Genomic DNA, 21,527 nt, shown 5'->3' with positions numbered 1-21,527 from the left:
GTGGCTTTCGGCAGCGGTAGCGGCCCGCCAGCGGGATCTACTGGTCCCGCTGTTGTCAGTGGGATTTCCTGTTGACTACACCCCTCATCGCCGGGAAACCTGTGCGCCGGCGTGGGTTCCGGAATTTCCTGTTGGCATGAACAGCTGGTAAATCCCACCCATAGTTCCACTTAGTTATCTATGCCTACAGCTCACCAACCTTATTTATCATACTATGTGCCTTCACATGCAATATAAACAGAAATTAGACATTATTGGATTCCCTCTTCCTCTGACCTGGCGTATTGTCATACCCATTCCAGTAGTATTGTCACTGGATCAATAATCCAGAGACCCAGGGTAATGATCTGGGGATCCGGGTTTGAATCCCACCACAGCAGGTGGTGGAATTTAAACCCAATAAGATATCTGGAATTATAAGACTAACGATGACCACAAAACCATTGTCAATTGTTGTAAAAACCCATCTCGTTCACTAATGCATTTTAGGGAAGGAAATCTGCCATGCTTATCTGGTCTGGCCTACATGTTACTCCAGGCCCACAGCAATGTCGTTGATACTTAAATGCCCTCTGCAAACCATAACGTTGTATTCAACCGCTACAAAATAAAAACACGAAAAGGACTGAAACTGGACAGATCACCTGCTATTGACCCAGGCACTGGAAAAGGCAATGGCAAACGCAACCCTGTCCACCCTGCAAAGTCCTCCTTACTAATATATGGAGGCTTGTGCTAAAGTTGGGAGAGTGTCTCACAGGCTAGTCAAGCAACAACCTGACATAGTCATACTGACAAAATCATACCTTACAATGTCCCAGACATTTCTATTACCACTCTTGGGTATGTCCTGCCTCACTGGCAGGACAAACCCAGCAGATGATGTGGAGATGCCGGCATTGGACTGGGGTGAGCACAGTAAGAAGTCTTACAACACCAGGTTAAAGTCCAACAGGTTTGTTTCAAACACTAGCTTTCGGAGCATGACATTCATCCCCCACCATCTGGCCTGGGCTTGCAAAGTCCTACCAACTGTCCTGGCTTGGGACAATTCACACCTCTTTAACCTGGGGTTACCTCTATCTCAAGACTTAATTACCAGCAAATGCTCGCATTCTAAGCATTGTCTTGCATCGTTGACTTTGTCTATATATATGTTTCTGGAACATACCTCTTCATTCACCTGAGGAAAGAGCAGTGCTCCAAAAGGTAGTGTTTGAAACAAACCTGTTGGACTTTAACCTGGTGCTGTAAAACCCAGCAGAGGTGGCGGCACAGTGGCAAACAGTCAGGAGGGAGTTGCCCTGAGATTCCTGAACATTGACTCTGGACTCCATGAAATCTCATAGTTTCAGGTTAAACATGGACAAGGAAATCACGTGCTAATTACTAAGTACCATCCACCACCAGCTGATGAATCAGTATTCCTCCATGTTGAACACCACTTGGAGGAAGCACTGAGGGTGGCAAGGGCACAGAATGCATTCTGGTTGGGGGACTTCAATGCCCATCACCAAGAGTGGCTCTGTAGTACCACAAAGACCGAGCTAGCTGGGTCCTAAAAGACATAGCTGCTAGGTTGGGACTGCAGCAGGTGGTGAGGGAATGAACCAGAGAGAAAAACATACTTGACCTCATCCTCACCAACCTGCCTGAAGACTGAGTGGTCATCATTCTCCTGCCTTGTATAGGGACCCACTGACAGTGGCTACACAGGCCCATCGCCCTTGAGTGACGTTACCTAGACCAGTGTTTCTCAAACTTTTTTTCAAGGATTCACTTTTGGCAACCAGCCAATCTTTGGGACCTATGCCGGCTGACCTTCATGATCCAGTCTGGCCAGCCTTTGCGCCACACGAGACCGACCTTCATGACACACGTCATGTTTGCTTATCTTTTATTGTAAAAGGGGAGCCTACTTTCTCCTCACAATCTCACTTGAATCCGGTTCAAATGAGGAGACGCCAATGCGCATATCATGTGCAGATCTCAGCCAGTTTCTTTCTGTTCCATCTTCATCTTTACGGAAACGGAAAATCCAGCCTCACACATGTAGGTCATTGTGAAAGGCAACAGCAACAAAATGCTTGTTTTACTCAACACTATATTCCTGTGAGATGCTACTTCAGAATGCTGATACCTGGTTGGGCTCTTGGCACATTATTAATGTGCTATTACACGTACGCGGCAGCAGGGTAGTCTTTTAATCTGGAGTCAGCTATATGTTAATAATCAACTCTGGGGTCTCAACCTCAAAAGTAATTTTTCACACACCATTCCTCTTTCAAATTCAGAAACTTCTCTCATTTGCCAGTACTTCCCTGCATGTAACACAACTGGGATTTGCCTCCTTATTTACATTGTCACAATTGACAAAACCATACCTCAAGAAATCATGGGCGGGATTCTCCGGCCCTCCGCCCCGGGTTGGAGAATCCCCGGGGGGGGGGGGGTGGCGTGAATCCCGCCCGACCGCTCCGACGCCGGCTGCCGTATTCTCCGGCGGCGGTTTTTGGGCAGGGGCGGGAATCATGCCGCGCCGGTCGGGGGCCGTTGGCAGCGGCCCTCCCGACAATTCTCCGGGCCCTGATGGGCCGAGCGGCCGTCGGTTTCTGGCCAGTCCCGCCGGCGTGAAATGGACATTGGTCCCACACGGTGGCACCTGCCTGGTAGGCCGGCTGGTGCAGTCCTTGGGCGGGGGGGGGGGGGGGCGCGGGGGTACCTGGCCCCAGGTGGGCCCCCACGGTAGCCTGTCCCACGATCGGGGCCCACCAATCTGCGGGAGGGCCTGTGCCATGGGGGGACTACTTCCTTCCGCGCCGGCCTCTGTAGAGCTCCGCATGGCCGTCGCAGAGAAGACACCCCCCTGCGCACGTGCAAATAACGTCGGCCGGTCTGCACATACACGGAACCACGCCGGCGGTTCTGCGCATGCGCTAACTTGTGCCGACCCTTTGGCACCGGTTGGCGCAGTGCCAACCCCTCTGGTGCCAGCCTAGCCCCCAGAAGTGCTGAGGATTCTGCAACTTCCGGTTGGCCCGATGCCAGAGTGGTTCGCGCCATTTTTTTACGCCGCCGTCGGGCCATTGGGGGATTCAGGAGAATCCCGCCCCATCTTTATACTTCTTTGTTACGAGTTACGTTTCATTTTTCAGGGTTGTTAACCAGAGGCCCTGGAGCTCTAAGACTACCACTGCTCGGTCTCCTCTGGACTAAACGGATCCAGCTCTCTCCAGCAGATTCTGATGTGAGGCCCTCTCCAACAGGTAAACTGCCTATTTGAGTCTGTGGCCGTCTCTTAGAAGTAGAAGTAGAAGTAGAACAGTACAGCACAGAACAGGCCCTTCGGCCCTCGATGTTGTGCCGAGCAATGATCACCCTACTCAAACCCACGTATCCACCCTATACCCATAACCCAACAATCCCCCCATTAACCTTACTTTTTAGGACACTACGGGCAATTTAGCATGGCCAATCCACATAACCCGCACATCTTTGGACTGTGGGAGGAAACCGGAGCACCCGGAGGAAACCCACGCACACTTTTCAATACTTTTCAAAAAAAACATTGATCTTCACAGTTCACTTGCCTTGCTTGCCAACAACTACAAAATCAAAACAACTCTGCTCCCTGCTTTGATGCCAAAAGCACCTTCCTGGATGGCGTTTCATGTTAATTCAACATGCAGGGCACGTGACCTACTCTCTGCTGCTGCTTCTGGCTGGAAGGCACCATGCAGCGTAATTTGTATCTCCATTAAAAAGGCAGCAGCTGCTGCAATTCTCTGTGTAAAAGCCGGTAGCGGCAGTTTGGCGCTTCTCCTGCAATCGGCACCACCGCGGGAATGGCAGGACTGATCACTCCCAGCACCCTCTTCTGACCCACCTGTGGGTCACGAATCTGAGTTTGAAAAACCCTCACCAGGACCCTTGGAGGGGAGTGTGGCCAGAAAGAGAGCCGTGTGATGGGGGTGGGGGATTGGTCAGCTGATTGGCAGAGCCTCAACTCAGGAGAACCTTGGGACGATGAGGACCTTCCTGGTATCCTGGCATGTCAGACCCTTGCCACCACCTGTCCATCATCCTCCGGCTTCTCCTTGGGCCTGTCCTCCATCCGTTCTTGGTCCTTCTCTTCCTCCTCCTCAGACAAGGCTGCATGTTCCCCCTTCTCCTCCTCCTTGTCCAGCAATTTGCCCCACAGCTGTGCCTGATTGTGGTGGACACGCAGACCACCACAAAGTGGCAGAACCTCTCGGGTGGTATACTGTAGAGCCATCAGAGAATTCCAGGCAGTGGAGCCGCATTTTTAGCAACCTGATGCACAACCCAACGACAGCACGGGTGTAGCGTGGGCCTCATTGTACCGGGACTCCACCACAGTCTCAGGCCTCTGAACTAGCATCATTGGCCATGACCTCAGTGGGCATCTCCTGTCACACACGAGTCATCCCATCACCCTGGGGTGACCCTTAAAGACACCAGGGATTTCAGAATTCCCCAGGATGGAGCTGCCATGCATGCTCCCAGGGTAGAGGGCATACACGTGTATGATCCTGAGCTGGTGGTCGGATACAATCTGAACATTCAGGGAGTGGAACCCCTTCCTGTTAATTCAGGACACTCTCTGATGCCCCATTGCTGCAGCCATCGATGGTCCCCTGGACCTGGGGCACAGTGAATCCTGCAGCCCAGGCATCTTGGTGAGCGTAATCCAGATTGAAGGAGATAGAGTCAGATGCCTGGGCCTACCTCCCTAATGCTGAAGATTGTGAAATGCCACACAGGCCCGACCTTGAGCCTTGGAATAAGCTGTTGGCAAGGTTTAGTGCATGTGTGACTTTCACCAATAGGAATTGGTGCCCTCCTCCTCCACGGGGTGCCATGTCCATGAGGACATGGAACAGGTGCCACGCTCTCTGTTGAGACGCAGTTTCTCTGCGTCAGTTTGTTGAAGGACCAATTGACTCATGTGCACCTTGGCACATCACTGAACCCCCCATCTGGCTCCCTCCTCAGCCGGATGGGTTGCCAGGTCTTCAGGGTGTGCAATACCCCCCCTCAATGTGGTGTCATCTCCAGCTTGCAATGACAACGATAAGCACAGCGAGGGCGGCCTCCGTGGGATTGGCTCCAACAAACATTTTTGTATCTGGAAGGATTTCGAGGAGAGTGGCTGACAATTAGTTAGGTCTTCCATTCCGGGGCCCTCATATCACCCAAGCCTCTACTACTCTTACCATAACTGTTCCGCCTTCTCTCAGAGTACCATCTAGAGAGTCAGTTGTGCTGGGAAAGTTCGCTCTGCAAGCTCATTCCCGTGCTCAGCTGTCCTCTGCTCATCCAGACTTACCCATCAGCCGGCTGTGAGAGGGTGTGAAGCCCTGCTCTTTAGTGTTTGATTATAGGAAGTTGTCTCTATGATGTGATGCTCCTGATATTCAGGCATCAAAGGTTGCAGGAGTTCCAGTGCATTGATCATCCTCTCAGACATGGCACCTGTTCCTTCGAGGAGGCACTTGAGAGTTCAGCAGTGTGATGTGCTCTCACAACTAACAAGGTTAACCCTCCTTTAAATAGCCTTCAGCTGTGAAGCTAGAGGCTGCTCACAGTCAAAGGGGGTGAAATTGACTTTCATGAGAAAACCTGTAGTAGGATTCTCACCTGGAAGAGTTTGGTAGGACAGACAGGCTGCAGCTGTGGTTGTGCCTGTTATGGGTCTCCACAATATTTACCGATAGCTTGAAGGCCTCACAGATGCAAGGCCTCTCACCCCCCAACCTGGACACCTCCAGCCCCCCGAACATCCCCAATCCCCCGAAAGGCCCTCCAACCCTCCCCCCCCCTTCCCCCGCGCACTAGGGCAGCAACTACAGTGCCCTTGAGCTGCATGCCTCTAAATGGAAAAGGCTACTCACCTCCTCACTTCGCCTCATTAACCATTGCACCACCTTCCCGCATTTCTAAATGACGCCCGTGGGACTTCTAGCTGGGAGTCGGGTGACTCCCGAGAGGCCGCTGCATTCAATTTCGCTAATGAGATTGAAATGAATGCAAATTAGGCTTAATGAACTTCTCGCCATTTTGGGGCGTGATCCAGATCTCGGCATTGGGACCGTGCCGGAATTGGTAAATGGATCACACCCAGCGTGAATTTTGATTTGGGCCTCTCCCGTGATTCACCCGGTGCCCCCGAATCGGCACCGGGTGCAAGGCAGTGTGAAAATTGGGCCCAATGACCTTGGGGATGATTTTGGAGTTGCAGGGGTGGCATGGTGGCCCAGTGGTTAGCACTGCTGCCTCACAGCTTCAGGGCCCGGGTTCACTTCCGGTTCCAGTATCTGTCTGTGGAGTTTGCACTCTCTCCCTGTGTCTGCGTGGGCTTCCTCCAGGTGCTCTGGTTTACTCCCAGAGTAAAAGATGTGCAGGTTAGATGGATTGGCCATGCTAAATTGCCCCTTAGTGTTCTAAAGGTTAGGTGGGGTTACTGGGTTACGGGGATAGAGTGGGGGGTGGGCAAGGTAGGATCGGGGCATAGGTAGGGTGCTCTTTCCAAGGGTCGGTGTAGACTCAATGGGCCGAATGGCCTCCTTCTGCGCTGTCGAGATCCGATGATTCTATGATACAGAAGGGATTTACTAGAATGTCTCCAAGGATGGTACCTCGATCTCTGTGGAGCCAGCCTGGCTGGCTCTAACAGGCACCACCCCACCTCTAATTATCCATACCCTTTAAAGGCCACTTTTGGATTTGTACCCATCACATCATCTGTGCATTGCAAATCCGAACAACTTGTTTCATAAAAATGCTTTCCCACATGTTGCCTCTGATTATTTTGCCATTCACCTTAAATCAGTGCCCTCTGCTTATCAACCTTTTCGCCATTGGGAACACTTTCTCCTTATTTACTCTATTTAAATCCTTTCTGACTTTTGACAGCTTTACCTTTACTGTTCTGTAAGGAGAACACCAGCTTCTTCATTTGGTCCACATTGCAGTAATCCCCCAACCTTGAAAGCATTCTAGTCAATCACTTCTTTCTCCTCGAATGCTTCCAAGGATGGCACCACGATCTGTGGAGGATCAGCCCCACACCACAAAAGTGCCAGCCTGTGCCAACGTATCTCAGGGCAGTGCCAGGTGGGTCCCTCTGGGGAGGCCAATTGTCAGGGGGTTCCTATTATGTGTGCTGCAGGGGAGAAGAGTGGCAGGACCTTTGAAGGGGGGGGACTTGGCAGTGACGGGGTGAGTGAGCAGTGAGGGGGGTACCTGGCAGTGAGAGGGGGAGCGCCAGCGAATTGTTGCGATGGTTGTGCAGGGCTGCCCACGACAATTTTGTAGGGGGAGGAGGGGGAGGGGAAGAGGGCTCTAATAATTGCGTGTAGGGAGAGCCCCTCTGTGGATAATCCTCAATCCAGTTTCCTGGCTTATCCCCATAACCCTTGCTTCCCTTACTGATTAAAAGCTGTCTACCTGAGCATTGAACATGCTTTTAAAAACAAATTTAGAGTACAATTTATTTTTTCAATTAAGGGGCAATTTAGCATGGCCAATCCACCTACCCTGCCCATCTTTGGGTTGTGGGGGCGAAACCCACCTAAACGCGGGAAGAATGTGCAAACTCCACGCGGACGGTGACCCAGAGCCGGGATCGAACCTGGGACCTCGGCGCCACGAGGCAGCAATGCTAACCACTGCGCCGCCGTGTTGCCCACCTTGAAAATACTTAACGACCAAACCCCTACAGCTCTCTGTGGGAAAGAATTCCACAGATTCACTACCCTCTTGAGAGAAAGAATTCCCCCTCATCACTGCCTCAAATGGACAACCCCTTATTCTGAGATTATGCCCTCTCTTTACTAGACTCTCCCACAAGGGGAAACAAGCTCCCAGTATCTGCCCTGTCAAGCCCCTGAAACCCAATAGTCTCAATAAGGTCACCTCTCATTCTTCTAAACTCTAATGAACACAGGTCTGACCTATTCAACCTCTTCTTTAAGAAACTCTCTCCATACCTGGGATCAACCTAGTGAACTTTCTCTGGACTGCTTCTAATGTCCCTGAATAAGGGGCTAAAACTGTTCACAATATTCCAGGTGCTGTCTAACTAGTGCCTGATATAGTTTTAACAAGACTTACTTCTTTTTATACTCCATTCCCTTTGAAATAAAGACCAATATTCTCTTTGCCTTCCCTATTACCTTGCATGCTGGCCTCTTGTATTTTATGCATGAGAACCGCCAAATGCCTCTGTGCTGCAGCTTTCTGCAGTTTTTCTCCATTTAAATAATATTTTTCTCCTTAATTTTTTTCTGCCAAATTGCATAACTTCATATTTTCCTACATTATTACATAGAATTTACAGTGCAGAAGGAGGCCATTCAGCCCATTGAGTCTGCACCGGCTCTTGGAAAGAGCACCCTACCCAAGGTCAACACCTCCACCCTATCCCCATAACCCAGTAACCCCACCCAACACTAAGGGCAATTTTGGACACTAAGGGCAATTTATCATGGCCAATCCACCTAACCTGCACATCTTTGGACTGTGGGAGGAAACCGGAGCACCCGGAGGAAACCCACGCACACACGGGGAGGATGTGCAGACTCCACACAGACAGTGACCCAAGCCGGAATCGAACCTGGGACCCTAGCGCTGTGAAGCGATTGTGCTATCCACAATGCTACCGTGCTGCCCGTAAATGTCATCTGCCAAGTTTTTTGCTGTGTACTGGGGACAGGCTGACAAAAGGGGAAAAGACATAGAGGCCCAAGGAACTACCAAATAAAGCTTTGGCTGGAATTCGTATTGGCCCTCTGCCAGAGCATGCAAGTCAACACAGAAACTCATTATTGCTGCGTGGACCTATGTGATTACCCACTTACAGTAGTTATCATGCTTACATTAAAGGACAAAAGACCTTGCATGGGCTGCACATTAGCACAGTGGTTAGTACTATTGCTTCACAGCGCCAGGGTCCCAGGTTTGATTCCCAGCTTGGGTTACTGTCTGGGTGGAGTCTGCACATCTCCCTGTGTCTGCGTTGGTTTACTCCGGGTGCTCCGGTTTCCTCCCACAAGTCCCGAAGGATGTACTGTTAGGTGAATTGGACATTCTGAATTCTCCTTCTGTGTACCTGAACAGGTGCTCGAATGTGGCGACTAGGGGCTTTTCACACTTCACTGCAGTGTTAATGTAAGCCTATTTGTGACAATAAAGATTATTATTATTGTATGAATATGTAACTTTGCGACAGTAGTGATCAACTTTGCAGCAGGACGAACCATGTACAAAGAGGCCATAATTGTTTAATAGTTTGTCATACAAGTGTTCCAGAGCACAATGGATCTTGATTGCATCACCCTTGCTGAACAGGAGTTTCCTGTTTCTTTCCATCGATGGAACACTTTCCGAACAGTGTGAAGATGCTGTGCAGTGCCTTTATTACGGTGGCCGAGGTCATGTCGGGGCAGGGGATGGCGAAGGGGAAGCAGGAGTACTCATCGATGACAGTGAGGAAGTATATATTACGGTTGGTGGAGGGGGAGGGGCCTTTGAAGTCAATACTTAGGCGCTCAAAGGGCTGGGAGGCCTTTACCAGGCGGGACTTGTCTGGCCGGTAGAAGTGCGGTTTGCACTCCGCGCAGTCTTGGCAGTCCCTGGTCATTGCCTTGACCTCCTCGGTGGAGAAGGGCAAATTGCGGGCCTTAATGAAATGGGTAAGCCGGGTGTCCCCCGGGTGACAGAGGTCATTGCGGATAGCCCGAAGTCGGTCATCTTGCGGCGGTCACAACCCTCAAGGCTCATTTCGTAAAGCCCGTAAATGAGGTGTTCGCCAGACACCTCCTCACTACTCCCTTTTATCGGTACAAATATTTCTAAACAATCTGTCAGCCATGATTTCCCTTCATCAAACCATGCTGACTTTGTCGGATTATATTTTGTGTTGCTAAATTCTCTGCTATTCCATCCTTTATAATGGACTCTAACACTTTCCCAATGACAGATGTCAAGATAACTGGCCTATAGTTACCTGTATTTCTATCTCCTTCCCTTTTTAAATAACGGTTTTACATTGGCAGGCAAAATCAGGAAATGGGACCAACTGGATTGCTTGTGGAAAGAGCTGCCATAGACACGATGGGAAGAATGGCCTCCTGTGCTAGTCCATTTTATGATTCTATTAAATCTCTTTTCCACTGTGGGTCTGATCAGTAAGGATGTTTGGAACAACTTATCCAGTTGAAGAGATTAAAATATTAATTTATCAGTGGGGAATGTTTTACTGTTGTTGAGTGAGTTCTCTTCCCATTTCCTTTGGCTGTGGTGCAGTGAATGAACATAAGAACATAGAACACAGAACTTAAGAATGCAGAAGGAGGCCATTCGGCCCATCGAGTCTGCATCGACCCACTTAAGCCCTCACTTCCACCCTATCCCTACGTTACCAAATAACCCCTCCTAACCTAACCTTTTTGGTCACTAAGAGCAATTTATCATGGCCAATCCACCTAACCTGCACTTCTTTGGACTGTGGAAGGAAACCGGAGCACCCGGAGGAATCCCACCCAGACACGGGGAGAACGTGCAGACTCCGCACAGACACTGACCCAGCAGGGAATTGAACCTGGGACTCTGCCGCTGTGAAGCCAGAGTGCTATACACTTGTGCTACCATGCTGCCCAATAACTATCAAGAGGCACCACATGACTGCAGGATAGATCTGTAAAGCTGTTGGTAGCCTGCACCCTCTGGTGTATGAAGAGGGTATGCAGTAGCAGTGTAGTAATGAGTTAATAATACCTGTATGACACATTGTAAACTTGAATTCAATTGTCCAGACTTTGCATTGAGGGTAACAGTGACACTGGGATGTGTCAGTGATGGGGAAGTTCTCCTTAGCACGGGCAGACACACAGCAATGGGGCTGGTTTAGCTCACAAGGCTAAATCGCTGGCTTATAAAGCAGACCAAGCAGGCCAGCAGCACGGTTCGATTCCCGTACCAGCCTCCCCGGACAGGCGCCGGAATGTGGCGACTAGGGGCTTTTCACAGTAACTTCAGTGAAGCCTACTCGTGACAATAAGCGATTTTCATTTTCAATGTCAGAGCTGTTCAGATTGATTCTGCTCGTTCATCTCTTGTCGTCAGTCTCCGCAGCCCAGCAACTTCTACAGTTACGGGGTAAATTAGACAGAACTCTTGGTCCACATCGATGCAGTTAAACATGCAAATGGGAAACTGCTGCTCGCTCACAGACAGGCTAGACTATAACAGTACTTCACCTATGAACTCGGCAGTGAAAGGGCATGACATTGTTGTACTTAGCCACTTGTTACCCCACTAATTACAGCAGAATTACAATCTGATGTAATCTATCACATCAGATTAAAATGTTTCACACACAATGTTTCTGCCTCAGTGAAGCAATAAAAATATCGCAAATGTTAGTTGTAGGGATATGATATAACGGCCCAACCGTCCCATCAAGATAGGACCCTCTATTTCTGACCCTGATCAGACAAAAAAGAATTCCACTTACCTGCCTCCAATTTTTCTGGGCAAACTTCTGATGAAAAATTCTTCCAAACTGACTCAGCACAGGAAATCTCGGAGACATCAGGGAAGGGAATTCTTGCAGGAGCCAAGTCCCCTTTTCATGGCACTAGCTGCCAAAGTCAGGTAAGTAAATCGTTAAAATGTCCGAAAACTACTTTGAAAAGCTGTGAGGAGAAGGTAAGAGGGCTAAGGTGGCTCAGCTAAGTGGGTGAGAGGGTAGGGTCGATGAGATAAGTAGGTACGGGTGGATTAGGTAAGAGGGCTAAGGTGGCTCAGCTAAGTGGGTGAGAGGGTAGGGTCGATGAGATAAGTAGGTACGGGTGGATTAGGTAAGAGGGCTAAGGTAGGTCAGCTAAGTGGGTGAGAGGGTAGGGTCGATGAGATAAGTAGGTACGGGTGGATTAGGTAAGAGGGCTAAGGTAGGTCAGCTAAGTGGGTGAGGGGGTAGGATCAATGAGATAAGTAGGTATGGGTGGATTAGGTAAGAGGGCTAAGGGGTGACGGGATAGGGCAGGTGAGATAATCAGGTAGGGTGAAGCTGACTAGGGTGTTGGGAGGGGGGTGACAGGTGATAGGGTGGTAGGTCAGTAGGGTGGGGCAGGTCAGTAGGGTGGCAGGTGGGTATCTGGGTAGATGAGTTGGATGGGGTTCTCAGGTTGGGCCAGGAGGAGTTGTCAGGCCAGATCATAGGATCCATTCAGCACAGATGGGGGAATTAGGTGGGATCAGGTGATCAGTTGTATAGTTACCCAGGAGTTAAACGAGGATTTTTCTGTTTAACATTTCCTGGCTAACTATCCAGGCAAACAAATTGGAACTGTCGAAAGACTCTAACTTAGAATAAGGGACTTTTTCCAGAGGGGGCTAGTGAGCAGGAGAATTGGCCATCAGTAGTTCAAACTTCCCAGGTAACTTCCACACAGTCAGAATATTGATACTTCCGAGGAGTTCCAAAGAGCATCTTCGGGGGAGGGGCGGGGCGGGGGGTGTAGGTCTGTTGTCTGACAATCTGGAGACTGGAAGATTTGGGCCAATATTCCAAAATATGTCTGCAATATTATGGGCATGTGCAACTGTTTGTGACCAGCAAGTGGCACTGACGTTCTTTAGAAACGTGGTTTGACCCACAGTATATTGAGTTTGCATCTCAAATATACCATTTAACTATTTTTTTTTATGGGTGGATTAGTTATCAGATATTTCAAAGTGAAAAAATACTGCTCCAACAACGAAAGAGATGCATTCCGAACATATGATTTCAGCAGATCAGCAACTGCATAAACAGCAATAAACATAATTTAGAGATAGTCTTGAAAACATTTCAGATAGAAAAATGACTGAAATAAATCTATGGATAATTATAATTTAACAGCACCATTATTCTTTATCAGAAATAAAATGTTTTGAAATGTGTCATCTACAAATTATAAAGTATTTCAGGTATTGGTGACCTCTCTGAATGACAATTCATTTTGTGATGCTGGTTAACATCGGGCTTTCTCTACGTGGCTGAATTGAGAATGCAGCAGGCCCCATTCTTTCCTTCACAAAATCATGCACACCTAACACCTCTGCCCTCCCCAACTTCACTGGCTGAATTTGCTCTGCCAAACTGGCCCAGAAAATCCCCTTAACAAATCCCTCCTCATCCACTTCAATAATTGATCTCCTCTAGCTCCATGTTGCTCAGATATCCTCTGTTCCTCCATCAACACTCTGCTCTTTGTATCTCAGCCTCTCCGTTTTACCAGCAGTGACCAATGATTCACCCACAATTGCCCCTCGATCGGGAGCTCCCTTCCCAAATCACTCTACCTCTTCACCCTGCCCTCTGCTTTCAAAACTCTTTTCAAGTTACCCATCCCAATAACTACATTTCTCCAATACCCACCTCCTCCACTACACAGGCAATTTTCTACCCCCTTTATTATTTGCTGTCCAGTGACCCACCTTTCTCCTATTCAGTAAATTGCTCGGAGACATTTGCCTCACTGAAGGCATGTTTAGAAAGTTACTTTTCAGATTACTGCAGCCAGTCAGATGTGAAGGTGCACAGTATTTAACTAACAAACATTCTGAGCTCAATTTAATGTTGAATTTAACTTGAAACAAACCTTCACGAGCCACATGTCTCGTAAGCTTGATTAAAATTGCACAATGTAATCCAATATACTCAAATATATGAAATCCAAAACACAGTTTATCATAACATGCAAAAAATCTGATTACTCTTGTCAAACTGTTCCCAGTATTACTTATGTGTTTTAAGCTCTGTATATGTAATTTCCAATAATTGGAAGGAATTGTAACTGAAATGCTGTCTGAAGAGTTTTAATTTTAAATGCCATTATTGTTTTAAAAGGAAGTGTCAACAGTGTTGAAATCGGTATAGGGCGGTGAGCATCTAATAAATATTTTCCTAATAAAATTCTTCTTTCTGATTATGTGAAATGTTCACACTTTCTATCATGCTGTGTAAACCGTTTGGCAAATTACATAATGGATGTGATAACTATTGTGGTTACAAACGCAACTGTCAAAGCTCACCAATATGTTTACATACGAGATTACAGTTAGTCAGTGTCTTACAGGATGTATTGCAATTTTAGGGAGACAATAAATGTATTAAATGTCCAACCTTTTCCCTTGAAGTTTATGATCTTGTCAAAATCTCTTACATATTACAATCTTAATCTCAATTAGCAGAAGGATTATCCCATTGCAATGACAGAGACATTGACAATATTGTGTATTTGTTACAATTTTATACCTTAAGTGGTGTTCTTTAGAGATCTGAAGGAAACTAACCCTAAAGATGAATATTGGGTTGGCGGAGTTTAAAGTATATTATTCTGATACACATTGCCACCCAATCTTCCACAAAAGTAACTTTGCATCTCCTCTATCTGGGCTGAAGTTAAAAAGATGAAAGAGTAATGATAATCAAGTCCCACTCGCACCACAAACCACCTGGTTCCATGGTAAGCCATTGGCTTTGAGCAGAATTTACATTACAGAATGTATCTATGTTTCACACAGAGGCTGTGCTCCAGCAAAACCAATAAATTACATTTGAATAGCACTCTTGGCACGAAAGAATCCCAAGGACTTAAAGGTGGCATGAGGAATAAAGATGCTGTGGCAACGAAAGGGAGATTTAAGAGATGACCAAACGCTTGGTTGGATTTCAAAGAACGTTTGAAAGGAAAAGAGGGAGGTAGAGAAACTTGCAGAGAGAATTACCTCTCCTAACAGTGGTGTCAATGCTGCAATTAAATGGGATCAGGTAAAGAACATTTATACATGTCAACAAGAAAATTATTTCTCAAACAGACATACTTCAATGGTTATTGCATTATGAAATAGAAGTTATTCACTATATTCTGATGTGTTTATTTGCCTTGGTTACAGTGTTTTTCAATTAGGTCCAAATTTGTCTAAAATGTTCTTTTCTTTCTAGATATACTGATCTTCCAGCGAAGGTGCCCAAACTCAGATATGGTACTCAATTTCATTTCAGGAATCATTCTAAAGCTTGGAAAACTGAACAAGGTTCCTGTTGATCTCGGAGATATTTCTACAGCCTGTATCAGAGGTAGAACATTGGTGATATTAGATAAAACCCTCGTGCAGAAAATTGCTGCTACCATTCACTACACAACGATAACATATAGGTTTCTGTCTGTTAGACTTATGTCAAACAGTTTCTGGCATAACTAAGAACAGAATTCTCTGAACGGAAGATGCACCATTCATTGTTGACTCACAGCTGCTGTCAGAAGGTGAACTTCAGAAAGCACGTCTAATGACATATTTTGCAATTCATTTTAAAACTTGTGCATTATCAATGCTTTTGTCAATGTTAATCTTGCAAGACTCTTAACCAGGCTACCCATGGAGAATTCCACACAAACATGTGTAGTACACAGTACAAATTATTAATAATGAACCTGTAGCAACATTAAACTTTAATAAATCTGGATACATACATGGTAGGACCAAAAGACACATTAAAATATAATTCATAAACATTTTTACTGTAAATATTGCTAATGTTGCTGTTAACGTTATACTCATAAAATCACTCAACAGTAATTAGAGAATATTTTCAATGACTTAGAAAAATGGATTAAACAATGTACGTTCAAACAAAATATAGTGATTATGTTGAAATCTAGAAATCTTGACTGTATTATGTTAAATTGGCTCATTTGGAGAGCCGGTGAAGACACGATGGGCCAAATGGCCTCCTTTTGCATTATAACAATTCTGTGTTTGTGTGAAAATTATGGAGTTATGCTTTTGTAGGCTGTTTAGTTTTCACTTCACTCGCGTTGAATATGGGGTCTAAACAGGGAACATGCAGCCGAGGCCACACGTAGCCTTGTTTTTTTTACAATGGGGAGCTCCACTCGTTAGAACTCCCCGTTGTAGCGAGAGACATGGATGCCATTTAAAAAGGTGTTGTGAGCTGGGTAGATCTAGCGAGTCCACTGGCCATGCTGTGCCATGGCGGGCTACTCTTCCAGTGCCGCATGGCCGGAAGATCACGGCCACTGTCTGTTATATTCAGTCCTCATCACCATATCTGCCACGCACTTATACAAATCAGTCAAGGTTTCTACTTTGTGCTTGCGAGCCTGAATATATTACAGCCAGGAATGCTTAGTTTCCATTCTTGCCCATGTTTAAGCCAGGTCTCCGTTATAGCCTCTACGTCATCACCCAGTGTGACAACTTGTGCCTGCAGTTCATCAGCCTCATAGTCTGTGTATTGCTCGCATTAACACACGTGGATTCTAACAACATGTTAGCCTGTTTCCACTACCTAATTCCTGTTTTATCTACACTTCTGTTCTGCTGCTATTTCTACACCAGTTTCCGAGTTTTCTATGTACCTTCAGCGGGATCCTCCGATGGCAGGATCCTCCGCTTTGCCGGCAGCGCACCAATGCCCACAGGTTTTCCGACGGTGTGGGGATGAGCCCAATAGGAAACCCCATTGGCCGGCTGCGGGAACAAAGAATTCCACTGCCAGCGGGGGCACGCCGGAAAACGGGGCTAGTGGGATGGAGAATCCCGACCAAGCTGCAACATTCTGGTTCCTCACTCCTGCTAAATTAGACACAAGAGAATGTGTCATGTGTATAGTAATCAATAAGACCTCCATCCAGCAGGTGCCGATAGAGATCCACCATATGATTCCAGAGATCTGACAGTCGGTCGTACGTTGTACTAGAGGACAGTCGCACTAGAAGCAGCTCCAAGAGAATTCATTGAATTCACCTATTCGTTGCCGTTTGTATCATAATTTGTTATTTATCTTTCCACATGTTCATTTTGTTCATAAACTATCTTACTAGTCAAATAACTAGATGTTCTGTGTGCATATTTACCACAACCATAACACAGACCATAAAATAGAATACCTCCTTCGTCTCCCCCCCCTCCCCCCCCACTTAATCAAACTTCATCTTCTGCAGGGTCAAAAACACCAGCAGGTCACCCCCCACCATGCCGAGGCACAGGGCAGAGAAGCTGACCTCCACCCCAACAAGACCCGCCTCTGAGCAATCAGCGAGGTGAAGGCTAAAATGTCTGCCCCTGCACCCACCTGCAATTCGGGCCAGACCGACACCCCGAAAATGGCTTCTAGGGCACCCAGCTCCAAGTCCATATACAGCACCCCCGAGATGATGTTAAATACCTCCCTCCAATACCTTTCCAGCTCAACCCTGACCCCCTGGAGGAGCCCTCCTTTATCTTAACCCACCGGGATTCCGAATCCCCAATGACCCAGCCCCGCACCTTCTCAGTGTTCGCCGCTCAGTAATAATACAATACGTTTTGGAGGCCCAGCCCCCCTGCCTGTAGCCCTCTCTGCAGGACTGCCCCCCTAACCCTGACCACTTTTCACCTCCCCACCCCCAATTAGCAAGGTGACCAATTTGTCTACCTCCTTGAAAAACCATTTGGGTAGAAATACCGGCAGACACAGAAATAGGATCCAAAATCGCGGTAGTACATTCATTTTAACTGCCTGCACCAGGCCCGCCAACGACAGAGGGAGGTTATCCCACCTTGCAAAATTAGCCTTCATCTTTCCCACCAAACTAATAAAATTATATCTTCAGAGCCCCCCAATCTCACGCCGCCTGCACCCGCAAGTACCTGAAGTGGGTTGCCGCCCTACGAAATGGCAGACCTCCATCCCTGCCCCTACTCCCGGTTGGGACACCACAAAATACTCACCCTTCCCTAGGTTCAATTTATACCCCAAAAGCAACCCGAATCTTTGGAGCCATTATATTCCCCATCGACGTACTCGGCTCTGAGATGTACAGTAGCAAATTGTCAGCGTACAAGGATACCCTATCCTCCACAACCCCGAGTTCCTTAGAGCAATGGCCAGCAGCTCTATAGCCAATGTAAACAGCAGGGGGGTGTCATAGGGCACCCCTGCTTGGTACGCCGATGCAGAGTTAAATACCTTAAACTCATACTATTCGTGCGGACACTCACCATCGGCTCCTTATACAACAGCCGTACCCACGCCGTAAACCTCGTCCCAATCCCAAATCTTTCCAGGATTGCCATCAAATAAAACCACTCTATCCGACCAAACACCTTCTCTGCACCCAGTGCCATTACCACCTCATCTCCTTCCCATCTGGCGGTGACATGATCACATTTAACAGCCTTCTAACACTCGAGGATAGCTGTCTTCCCCTCCAGAACCCTGTCTGATCCTCTCCTATCACTTTTGGGAGACACCCCTCCAACCTTGCCAGCAGAACCTTTGACATTATCTTGGCATCCACATTTAACTGGAATATGGGCTTATAAGATCCAGACTCTACCGGGTCCTTATCCTGTCTTAACAACAGGGAAATCAAAGCCTGCCCCAACGTCTTTTGCAAAACCCCCCTCCCCTTCACCTACTCAAACATTCCCACCATCAGCGGTGCCAACTTGTCCTTAAACTTATAATATTCCACTGGGAAACCATCCGGCCCCGTCGCCCTCCCTGACTGCATCCTCCCAATTGCCTCCTTCACCTCCTGCTTTCTCACCGGCCCCTCCAACTTGGTCCTGTCCTCCTCCCCCAACCTCGCAAACTCCAACCCATCCAGGAACTTACTCATCCCTCACTCCTCTCCCGGTGGCTCTGGCCAATAGAACATCTCATACAACTCATCAAAAACCTTATTAATCTGCTCCGGCATCACCACTAGCTTCCCCGTCCTATCCCGTACCTGGACTATCTCCATCGCTGCTGCCTCCCTACGGAGCTGGCCGGCCAGCGTATGCCCCACCTTCTGCCCATATTTGTAGACTGCCCTCCTTGCCCATCTCAATTGGCACACCGCCTTCCCTGTGGACAGCGGATCAAACCTTACCTGAAGCTCCTTCCTCCTGTCCAGGAGGGGTCAGAGTCCCCAGCATTCCTCTTATCCAGCTCCAACATCTCCTCTATCAACTTTGAACGCTCCTCCCTCACCTCCTTGTCCACCTAAGCCTTAAAGAGATCACCTCCCCCCTCACTACTGCCCTCAGAGCCTCCCAAAACACTGCCTGCATGACTTCCCCTTTACAATTGAATCCCACATACTCCACAATCACCTTCCCAATCTTATCGTAAGAACTCTGGTCCCCCAACAACCCCACTGTGGTGGTATAGATATGAGCACTGCAATTGGTGCAGAGCACTGGCTTCCCATTGGCTCTGGCTGGTCATGTGCCTCTCGTCCGATTGGGTGGGACGAATCATGTGACTGCTCTCCAATTGGTCGAGAGGCAAGTAGGACCCGCCTCCGAGGTGGGGTATAAGTACCCAGAGTTCCCGGCGGTCGGCCTTACTCTGTAGTCGACCACCGGGCTAACAACTAGCTGATTAAAGCCACAGTTCGGATCCTAATTGTGTCTTGAGTCGAATTGATGGTACATCAATTTAATCAGCTAGAATTTTGGAATGGAGCTTCGCATCAAGCCTGACTGCCTCCGCACCAGCCCGCATGCTGCAAATGCGTCTGTGATCTTTAAACACTGGCAGCCGTGTTTTAATAGTTACCTGACGACTGCAGCCAGCAAGCCCACCAAGGAGCAGAAACTTCACATCCTCCACTCATGCGTGGGCACAGCGATCTACTCTATGATTGAGGACGAAAGCGATTATGATGCGGCCATGGAGATTCTCAAAGGACACTTTCTCCGGCTGGTCAACGAAGTATACGCATGGCATCTCCTGATGACTAGACAACAGTTCCCTGGTGAGTCACTCGATGAGTTTTACCAGGCCCTCGCAGCTCTAGGGAGAATGTGCGCATGTCTCCAAGTTTCGGCGACTGAGCACATGGAACTTTTAATTAGAGACGCTTACGTTGCTGGCATGCAGACCCCTTCTATCCGACAACGATTGCTGGAGAAGAACGCCCTCAGACTAGCTGAGGCACGGACCCTTGCAACCTCCCTGGAGGTTGCTGACCTGAACGCCCACGCATATGCCCCCGGCCGCGCGGCAACCCCCTGGACTTCTGGTACACGCCACCCCCATCCTCCGCGGACCCCGACCCCCCCCAAGCCTGCGCTGCGGGTCGCTCCGACAAACTAGTGGGGCCCCGCCTCTATTTTTGTTGTCTCACCAAGCACCCCCGCCCGCACTGCCCGGCCCACTCTGCTCTGTGCAAGAACTGCGGGAAGAAGGGCCACTACGCGGTGGTCTGCCAGACCAAGTCGGTCGCTGCTGTTCCGCGCAGCGACTGCGGATCGCCACCCCCCCCCCCCCCCCCCCCCCCCGGGCCCCCCTAGGGCCCAGCGCCGAGCACCGACCTCTCCGGCTCGCCTCCCAGCCCCCGCAACGTCCCCACGGGCCTCCCGACCCTCGCTTCCGGCTGTCCCGGCTGGCCCGTAGACGCCGCTGACACTGCCCCCAGCCGCCACGAGGTTCCAACGGGAGCCGCCATCTTGGGCCCCGGACGCCATGTGCAGGCCATGGGCGCCGCCATCTTGGGCCAACACGGAAGGCCCTGCCAGCGATTACTCTGCCACCGAGGAGGATCTGGAACTATCACCACGACTTGCTTCCATCAAACTCGACCAGTCGCGACCACGCACGCTCGCCAAGACTACGACAATGGTCCAGCTCAACGGACACAAAACGAGATGCCTGCTGGACTCCGGGAGCACGGAAAGTTTCGTCCACCCCAACACGGTAAGACGCTGCGCGCTCCCCATCCATCCAGTTAAACATAAAATTGAATTGGCCTCAGGTTCGCACTCCGTCCAGATCACCGGGTGCTGCATAGCGGATCTCACGGCCCAGGGGAGGGTTTTCAAAAACTTCAAACTCCTCATTCTCCCCCGTCTATGCGCTCCGGCACTCTTGGGCCTGGATTTCCAGTGCAACCTGCAGAGCTTGACCTTCCAATTCAGCGGCCCTATTCCCCTCCTTACTGCCTGCAGCCTCGTGTCCCTCAAAGTGGACCCCCTTCCTTGTTTGCTAATCTCACCCCAGATTGTAAACCTGTCGCCACTCAGAGCAGACGATACAGTGCCCAGGACCGGACCTTCATCGGGTCCGAGGTCCAGAGGCTCATTAAGGAAGGAGTGATCGAGGCCAGCAACAGTCCCGGCGAGCCCAAGTGCTGGTAGTTCAGATTGGGGAGAAAAACCGGATGGTCATTGATTACAGTCAGACCATCAACAGGTTTACGCAGCTGGACGCGTATCCTCTCCCCCGTATTTCCGACCTGGTTAAGAGGATCGCGAAATACAAAGTCTTGTATTTCGTGACGGTGGACCTTAAGTCTGCCTACCACCAGCTCCCCATCCTCGCGAGTGACCGAAAGTACACCGTGTTTGAGGCAGATGGGCGCCTCTACCACTTCCTCAGGATTCCATTCGGTGTCACAAATGGAGTCTCGGTCTTCCAACGGGAGATGGACCGAATGGTCGACAAGCACGGTTTACGG

At 48.8% G+C, this 21,527-nt stretch overlaps 2 protein-coding genes across 10 annotated transcripts in view; both read right to left on the bottom strand.

The window, feature by feature from the left end:
* Positions 1 to 12,817, bottom strand: part of LOC119968947 — an 89,833-nt gene extending 77,016 nt beyond the window's left edge. The window contains exon 1 of the mRNA XM_038801971.1: positions 11,540 to 12,817. The gene's annotated coding sequence lies outside the window, so the exon portion shown is untranslated. The remainder of the gene's footprint in view (positions 1 to 11,539) is intronic.
* An 812-nt stretch (positions 12,818 to 13,629) lies between these two features.
* Positions 13,630 to 21,527, bottom strand: part of hao2 (hydroxyacid oxidase 2 (long chain)) — a 242,731-nt gene continuing 234,833 nt past the window's right edge. For all 9 annotated transcript variants that reach the window (XM_038801985.1, XM_038801981.1, XM_038801983.1 and 6 more), the window contains one exon: positions 13,630 to 15,140. In XM_038801985.1, the coding sequence (XP_038657913.1) occupies positions 15,085 to 15,140 (56 nt within the window). In that variant the 3' untranslated portion in view covers positions 13,630 to 15,084. The remainder of the gene's footprint in view (positions 15,141 to 21,527) is intronic.

The sequence above is a fragment of the Scyliorhinus canicula genome, chromosome 7, assembly GCF_902713615.1.
Source record: "Scyliorhinus canicula chromosome 7, sScyCan1.1, whole genome shotgun sequence".
Classification (NCBI taxonomy): domain Eukaryota; kingdom Metazoa; phylum Chordata; class Chondrichthyes; order Carcharhiniformes; family Scyliorhinidae; genus Scyliorhinus; species Scyliorhinus canicula.
The sequence above is the reverse complement of the archived record's forward strand: the minus strand, read 5'-3'. Positions and strand labels throughout refer to the sequence as shown.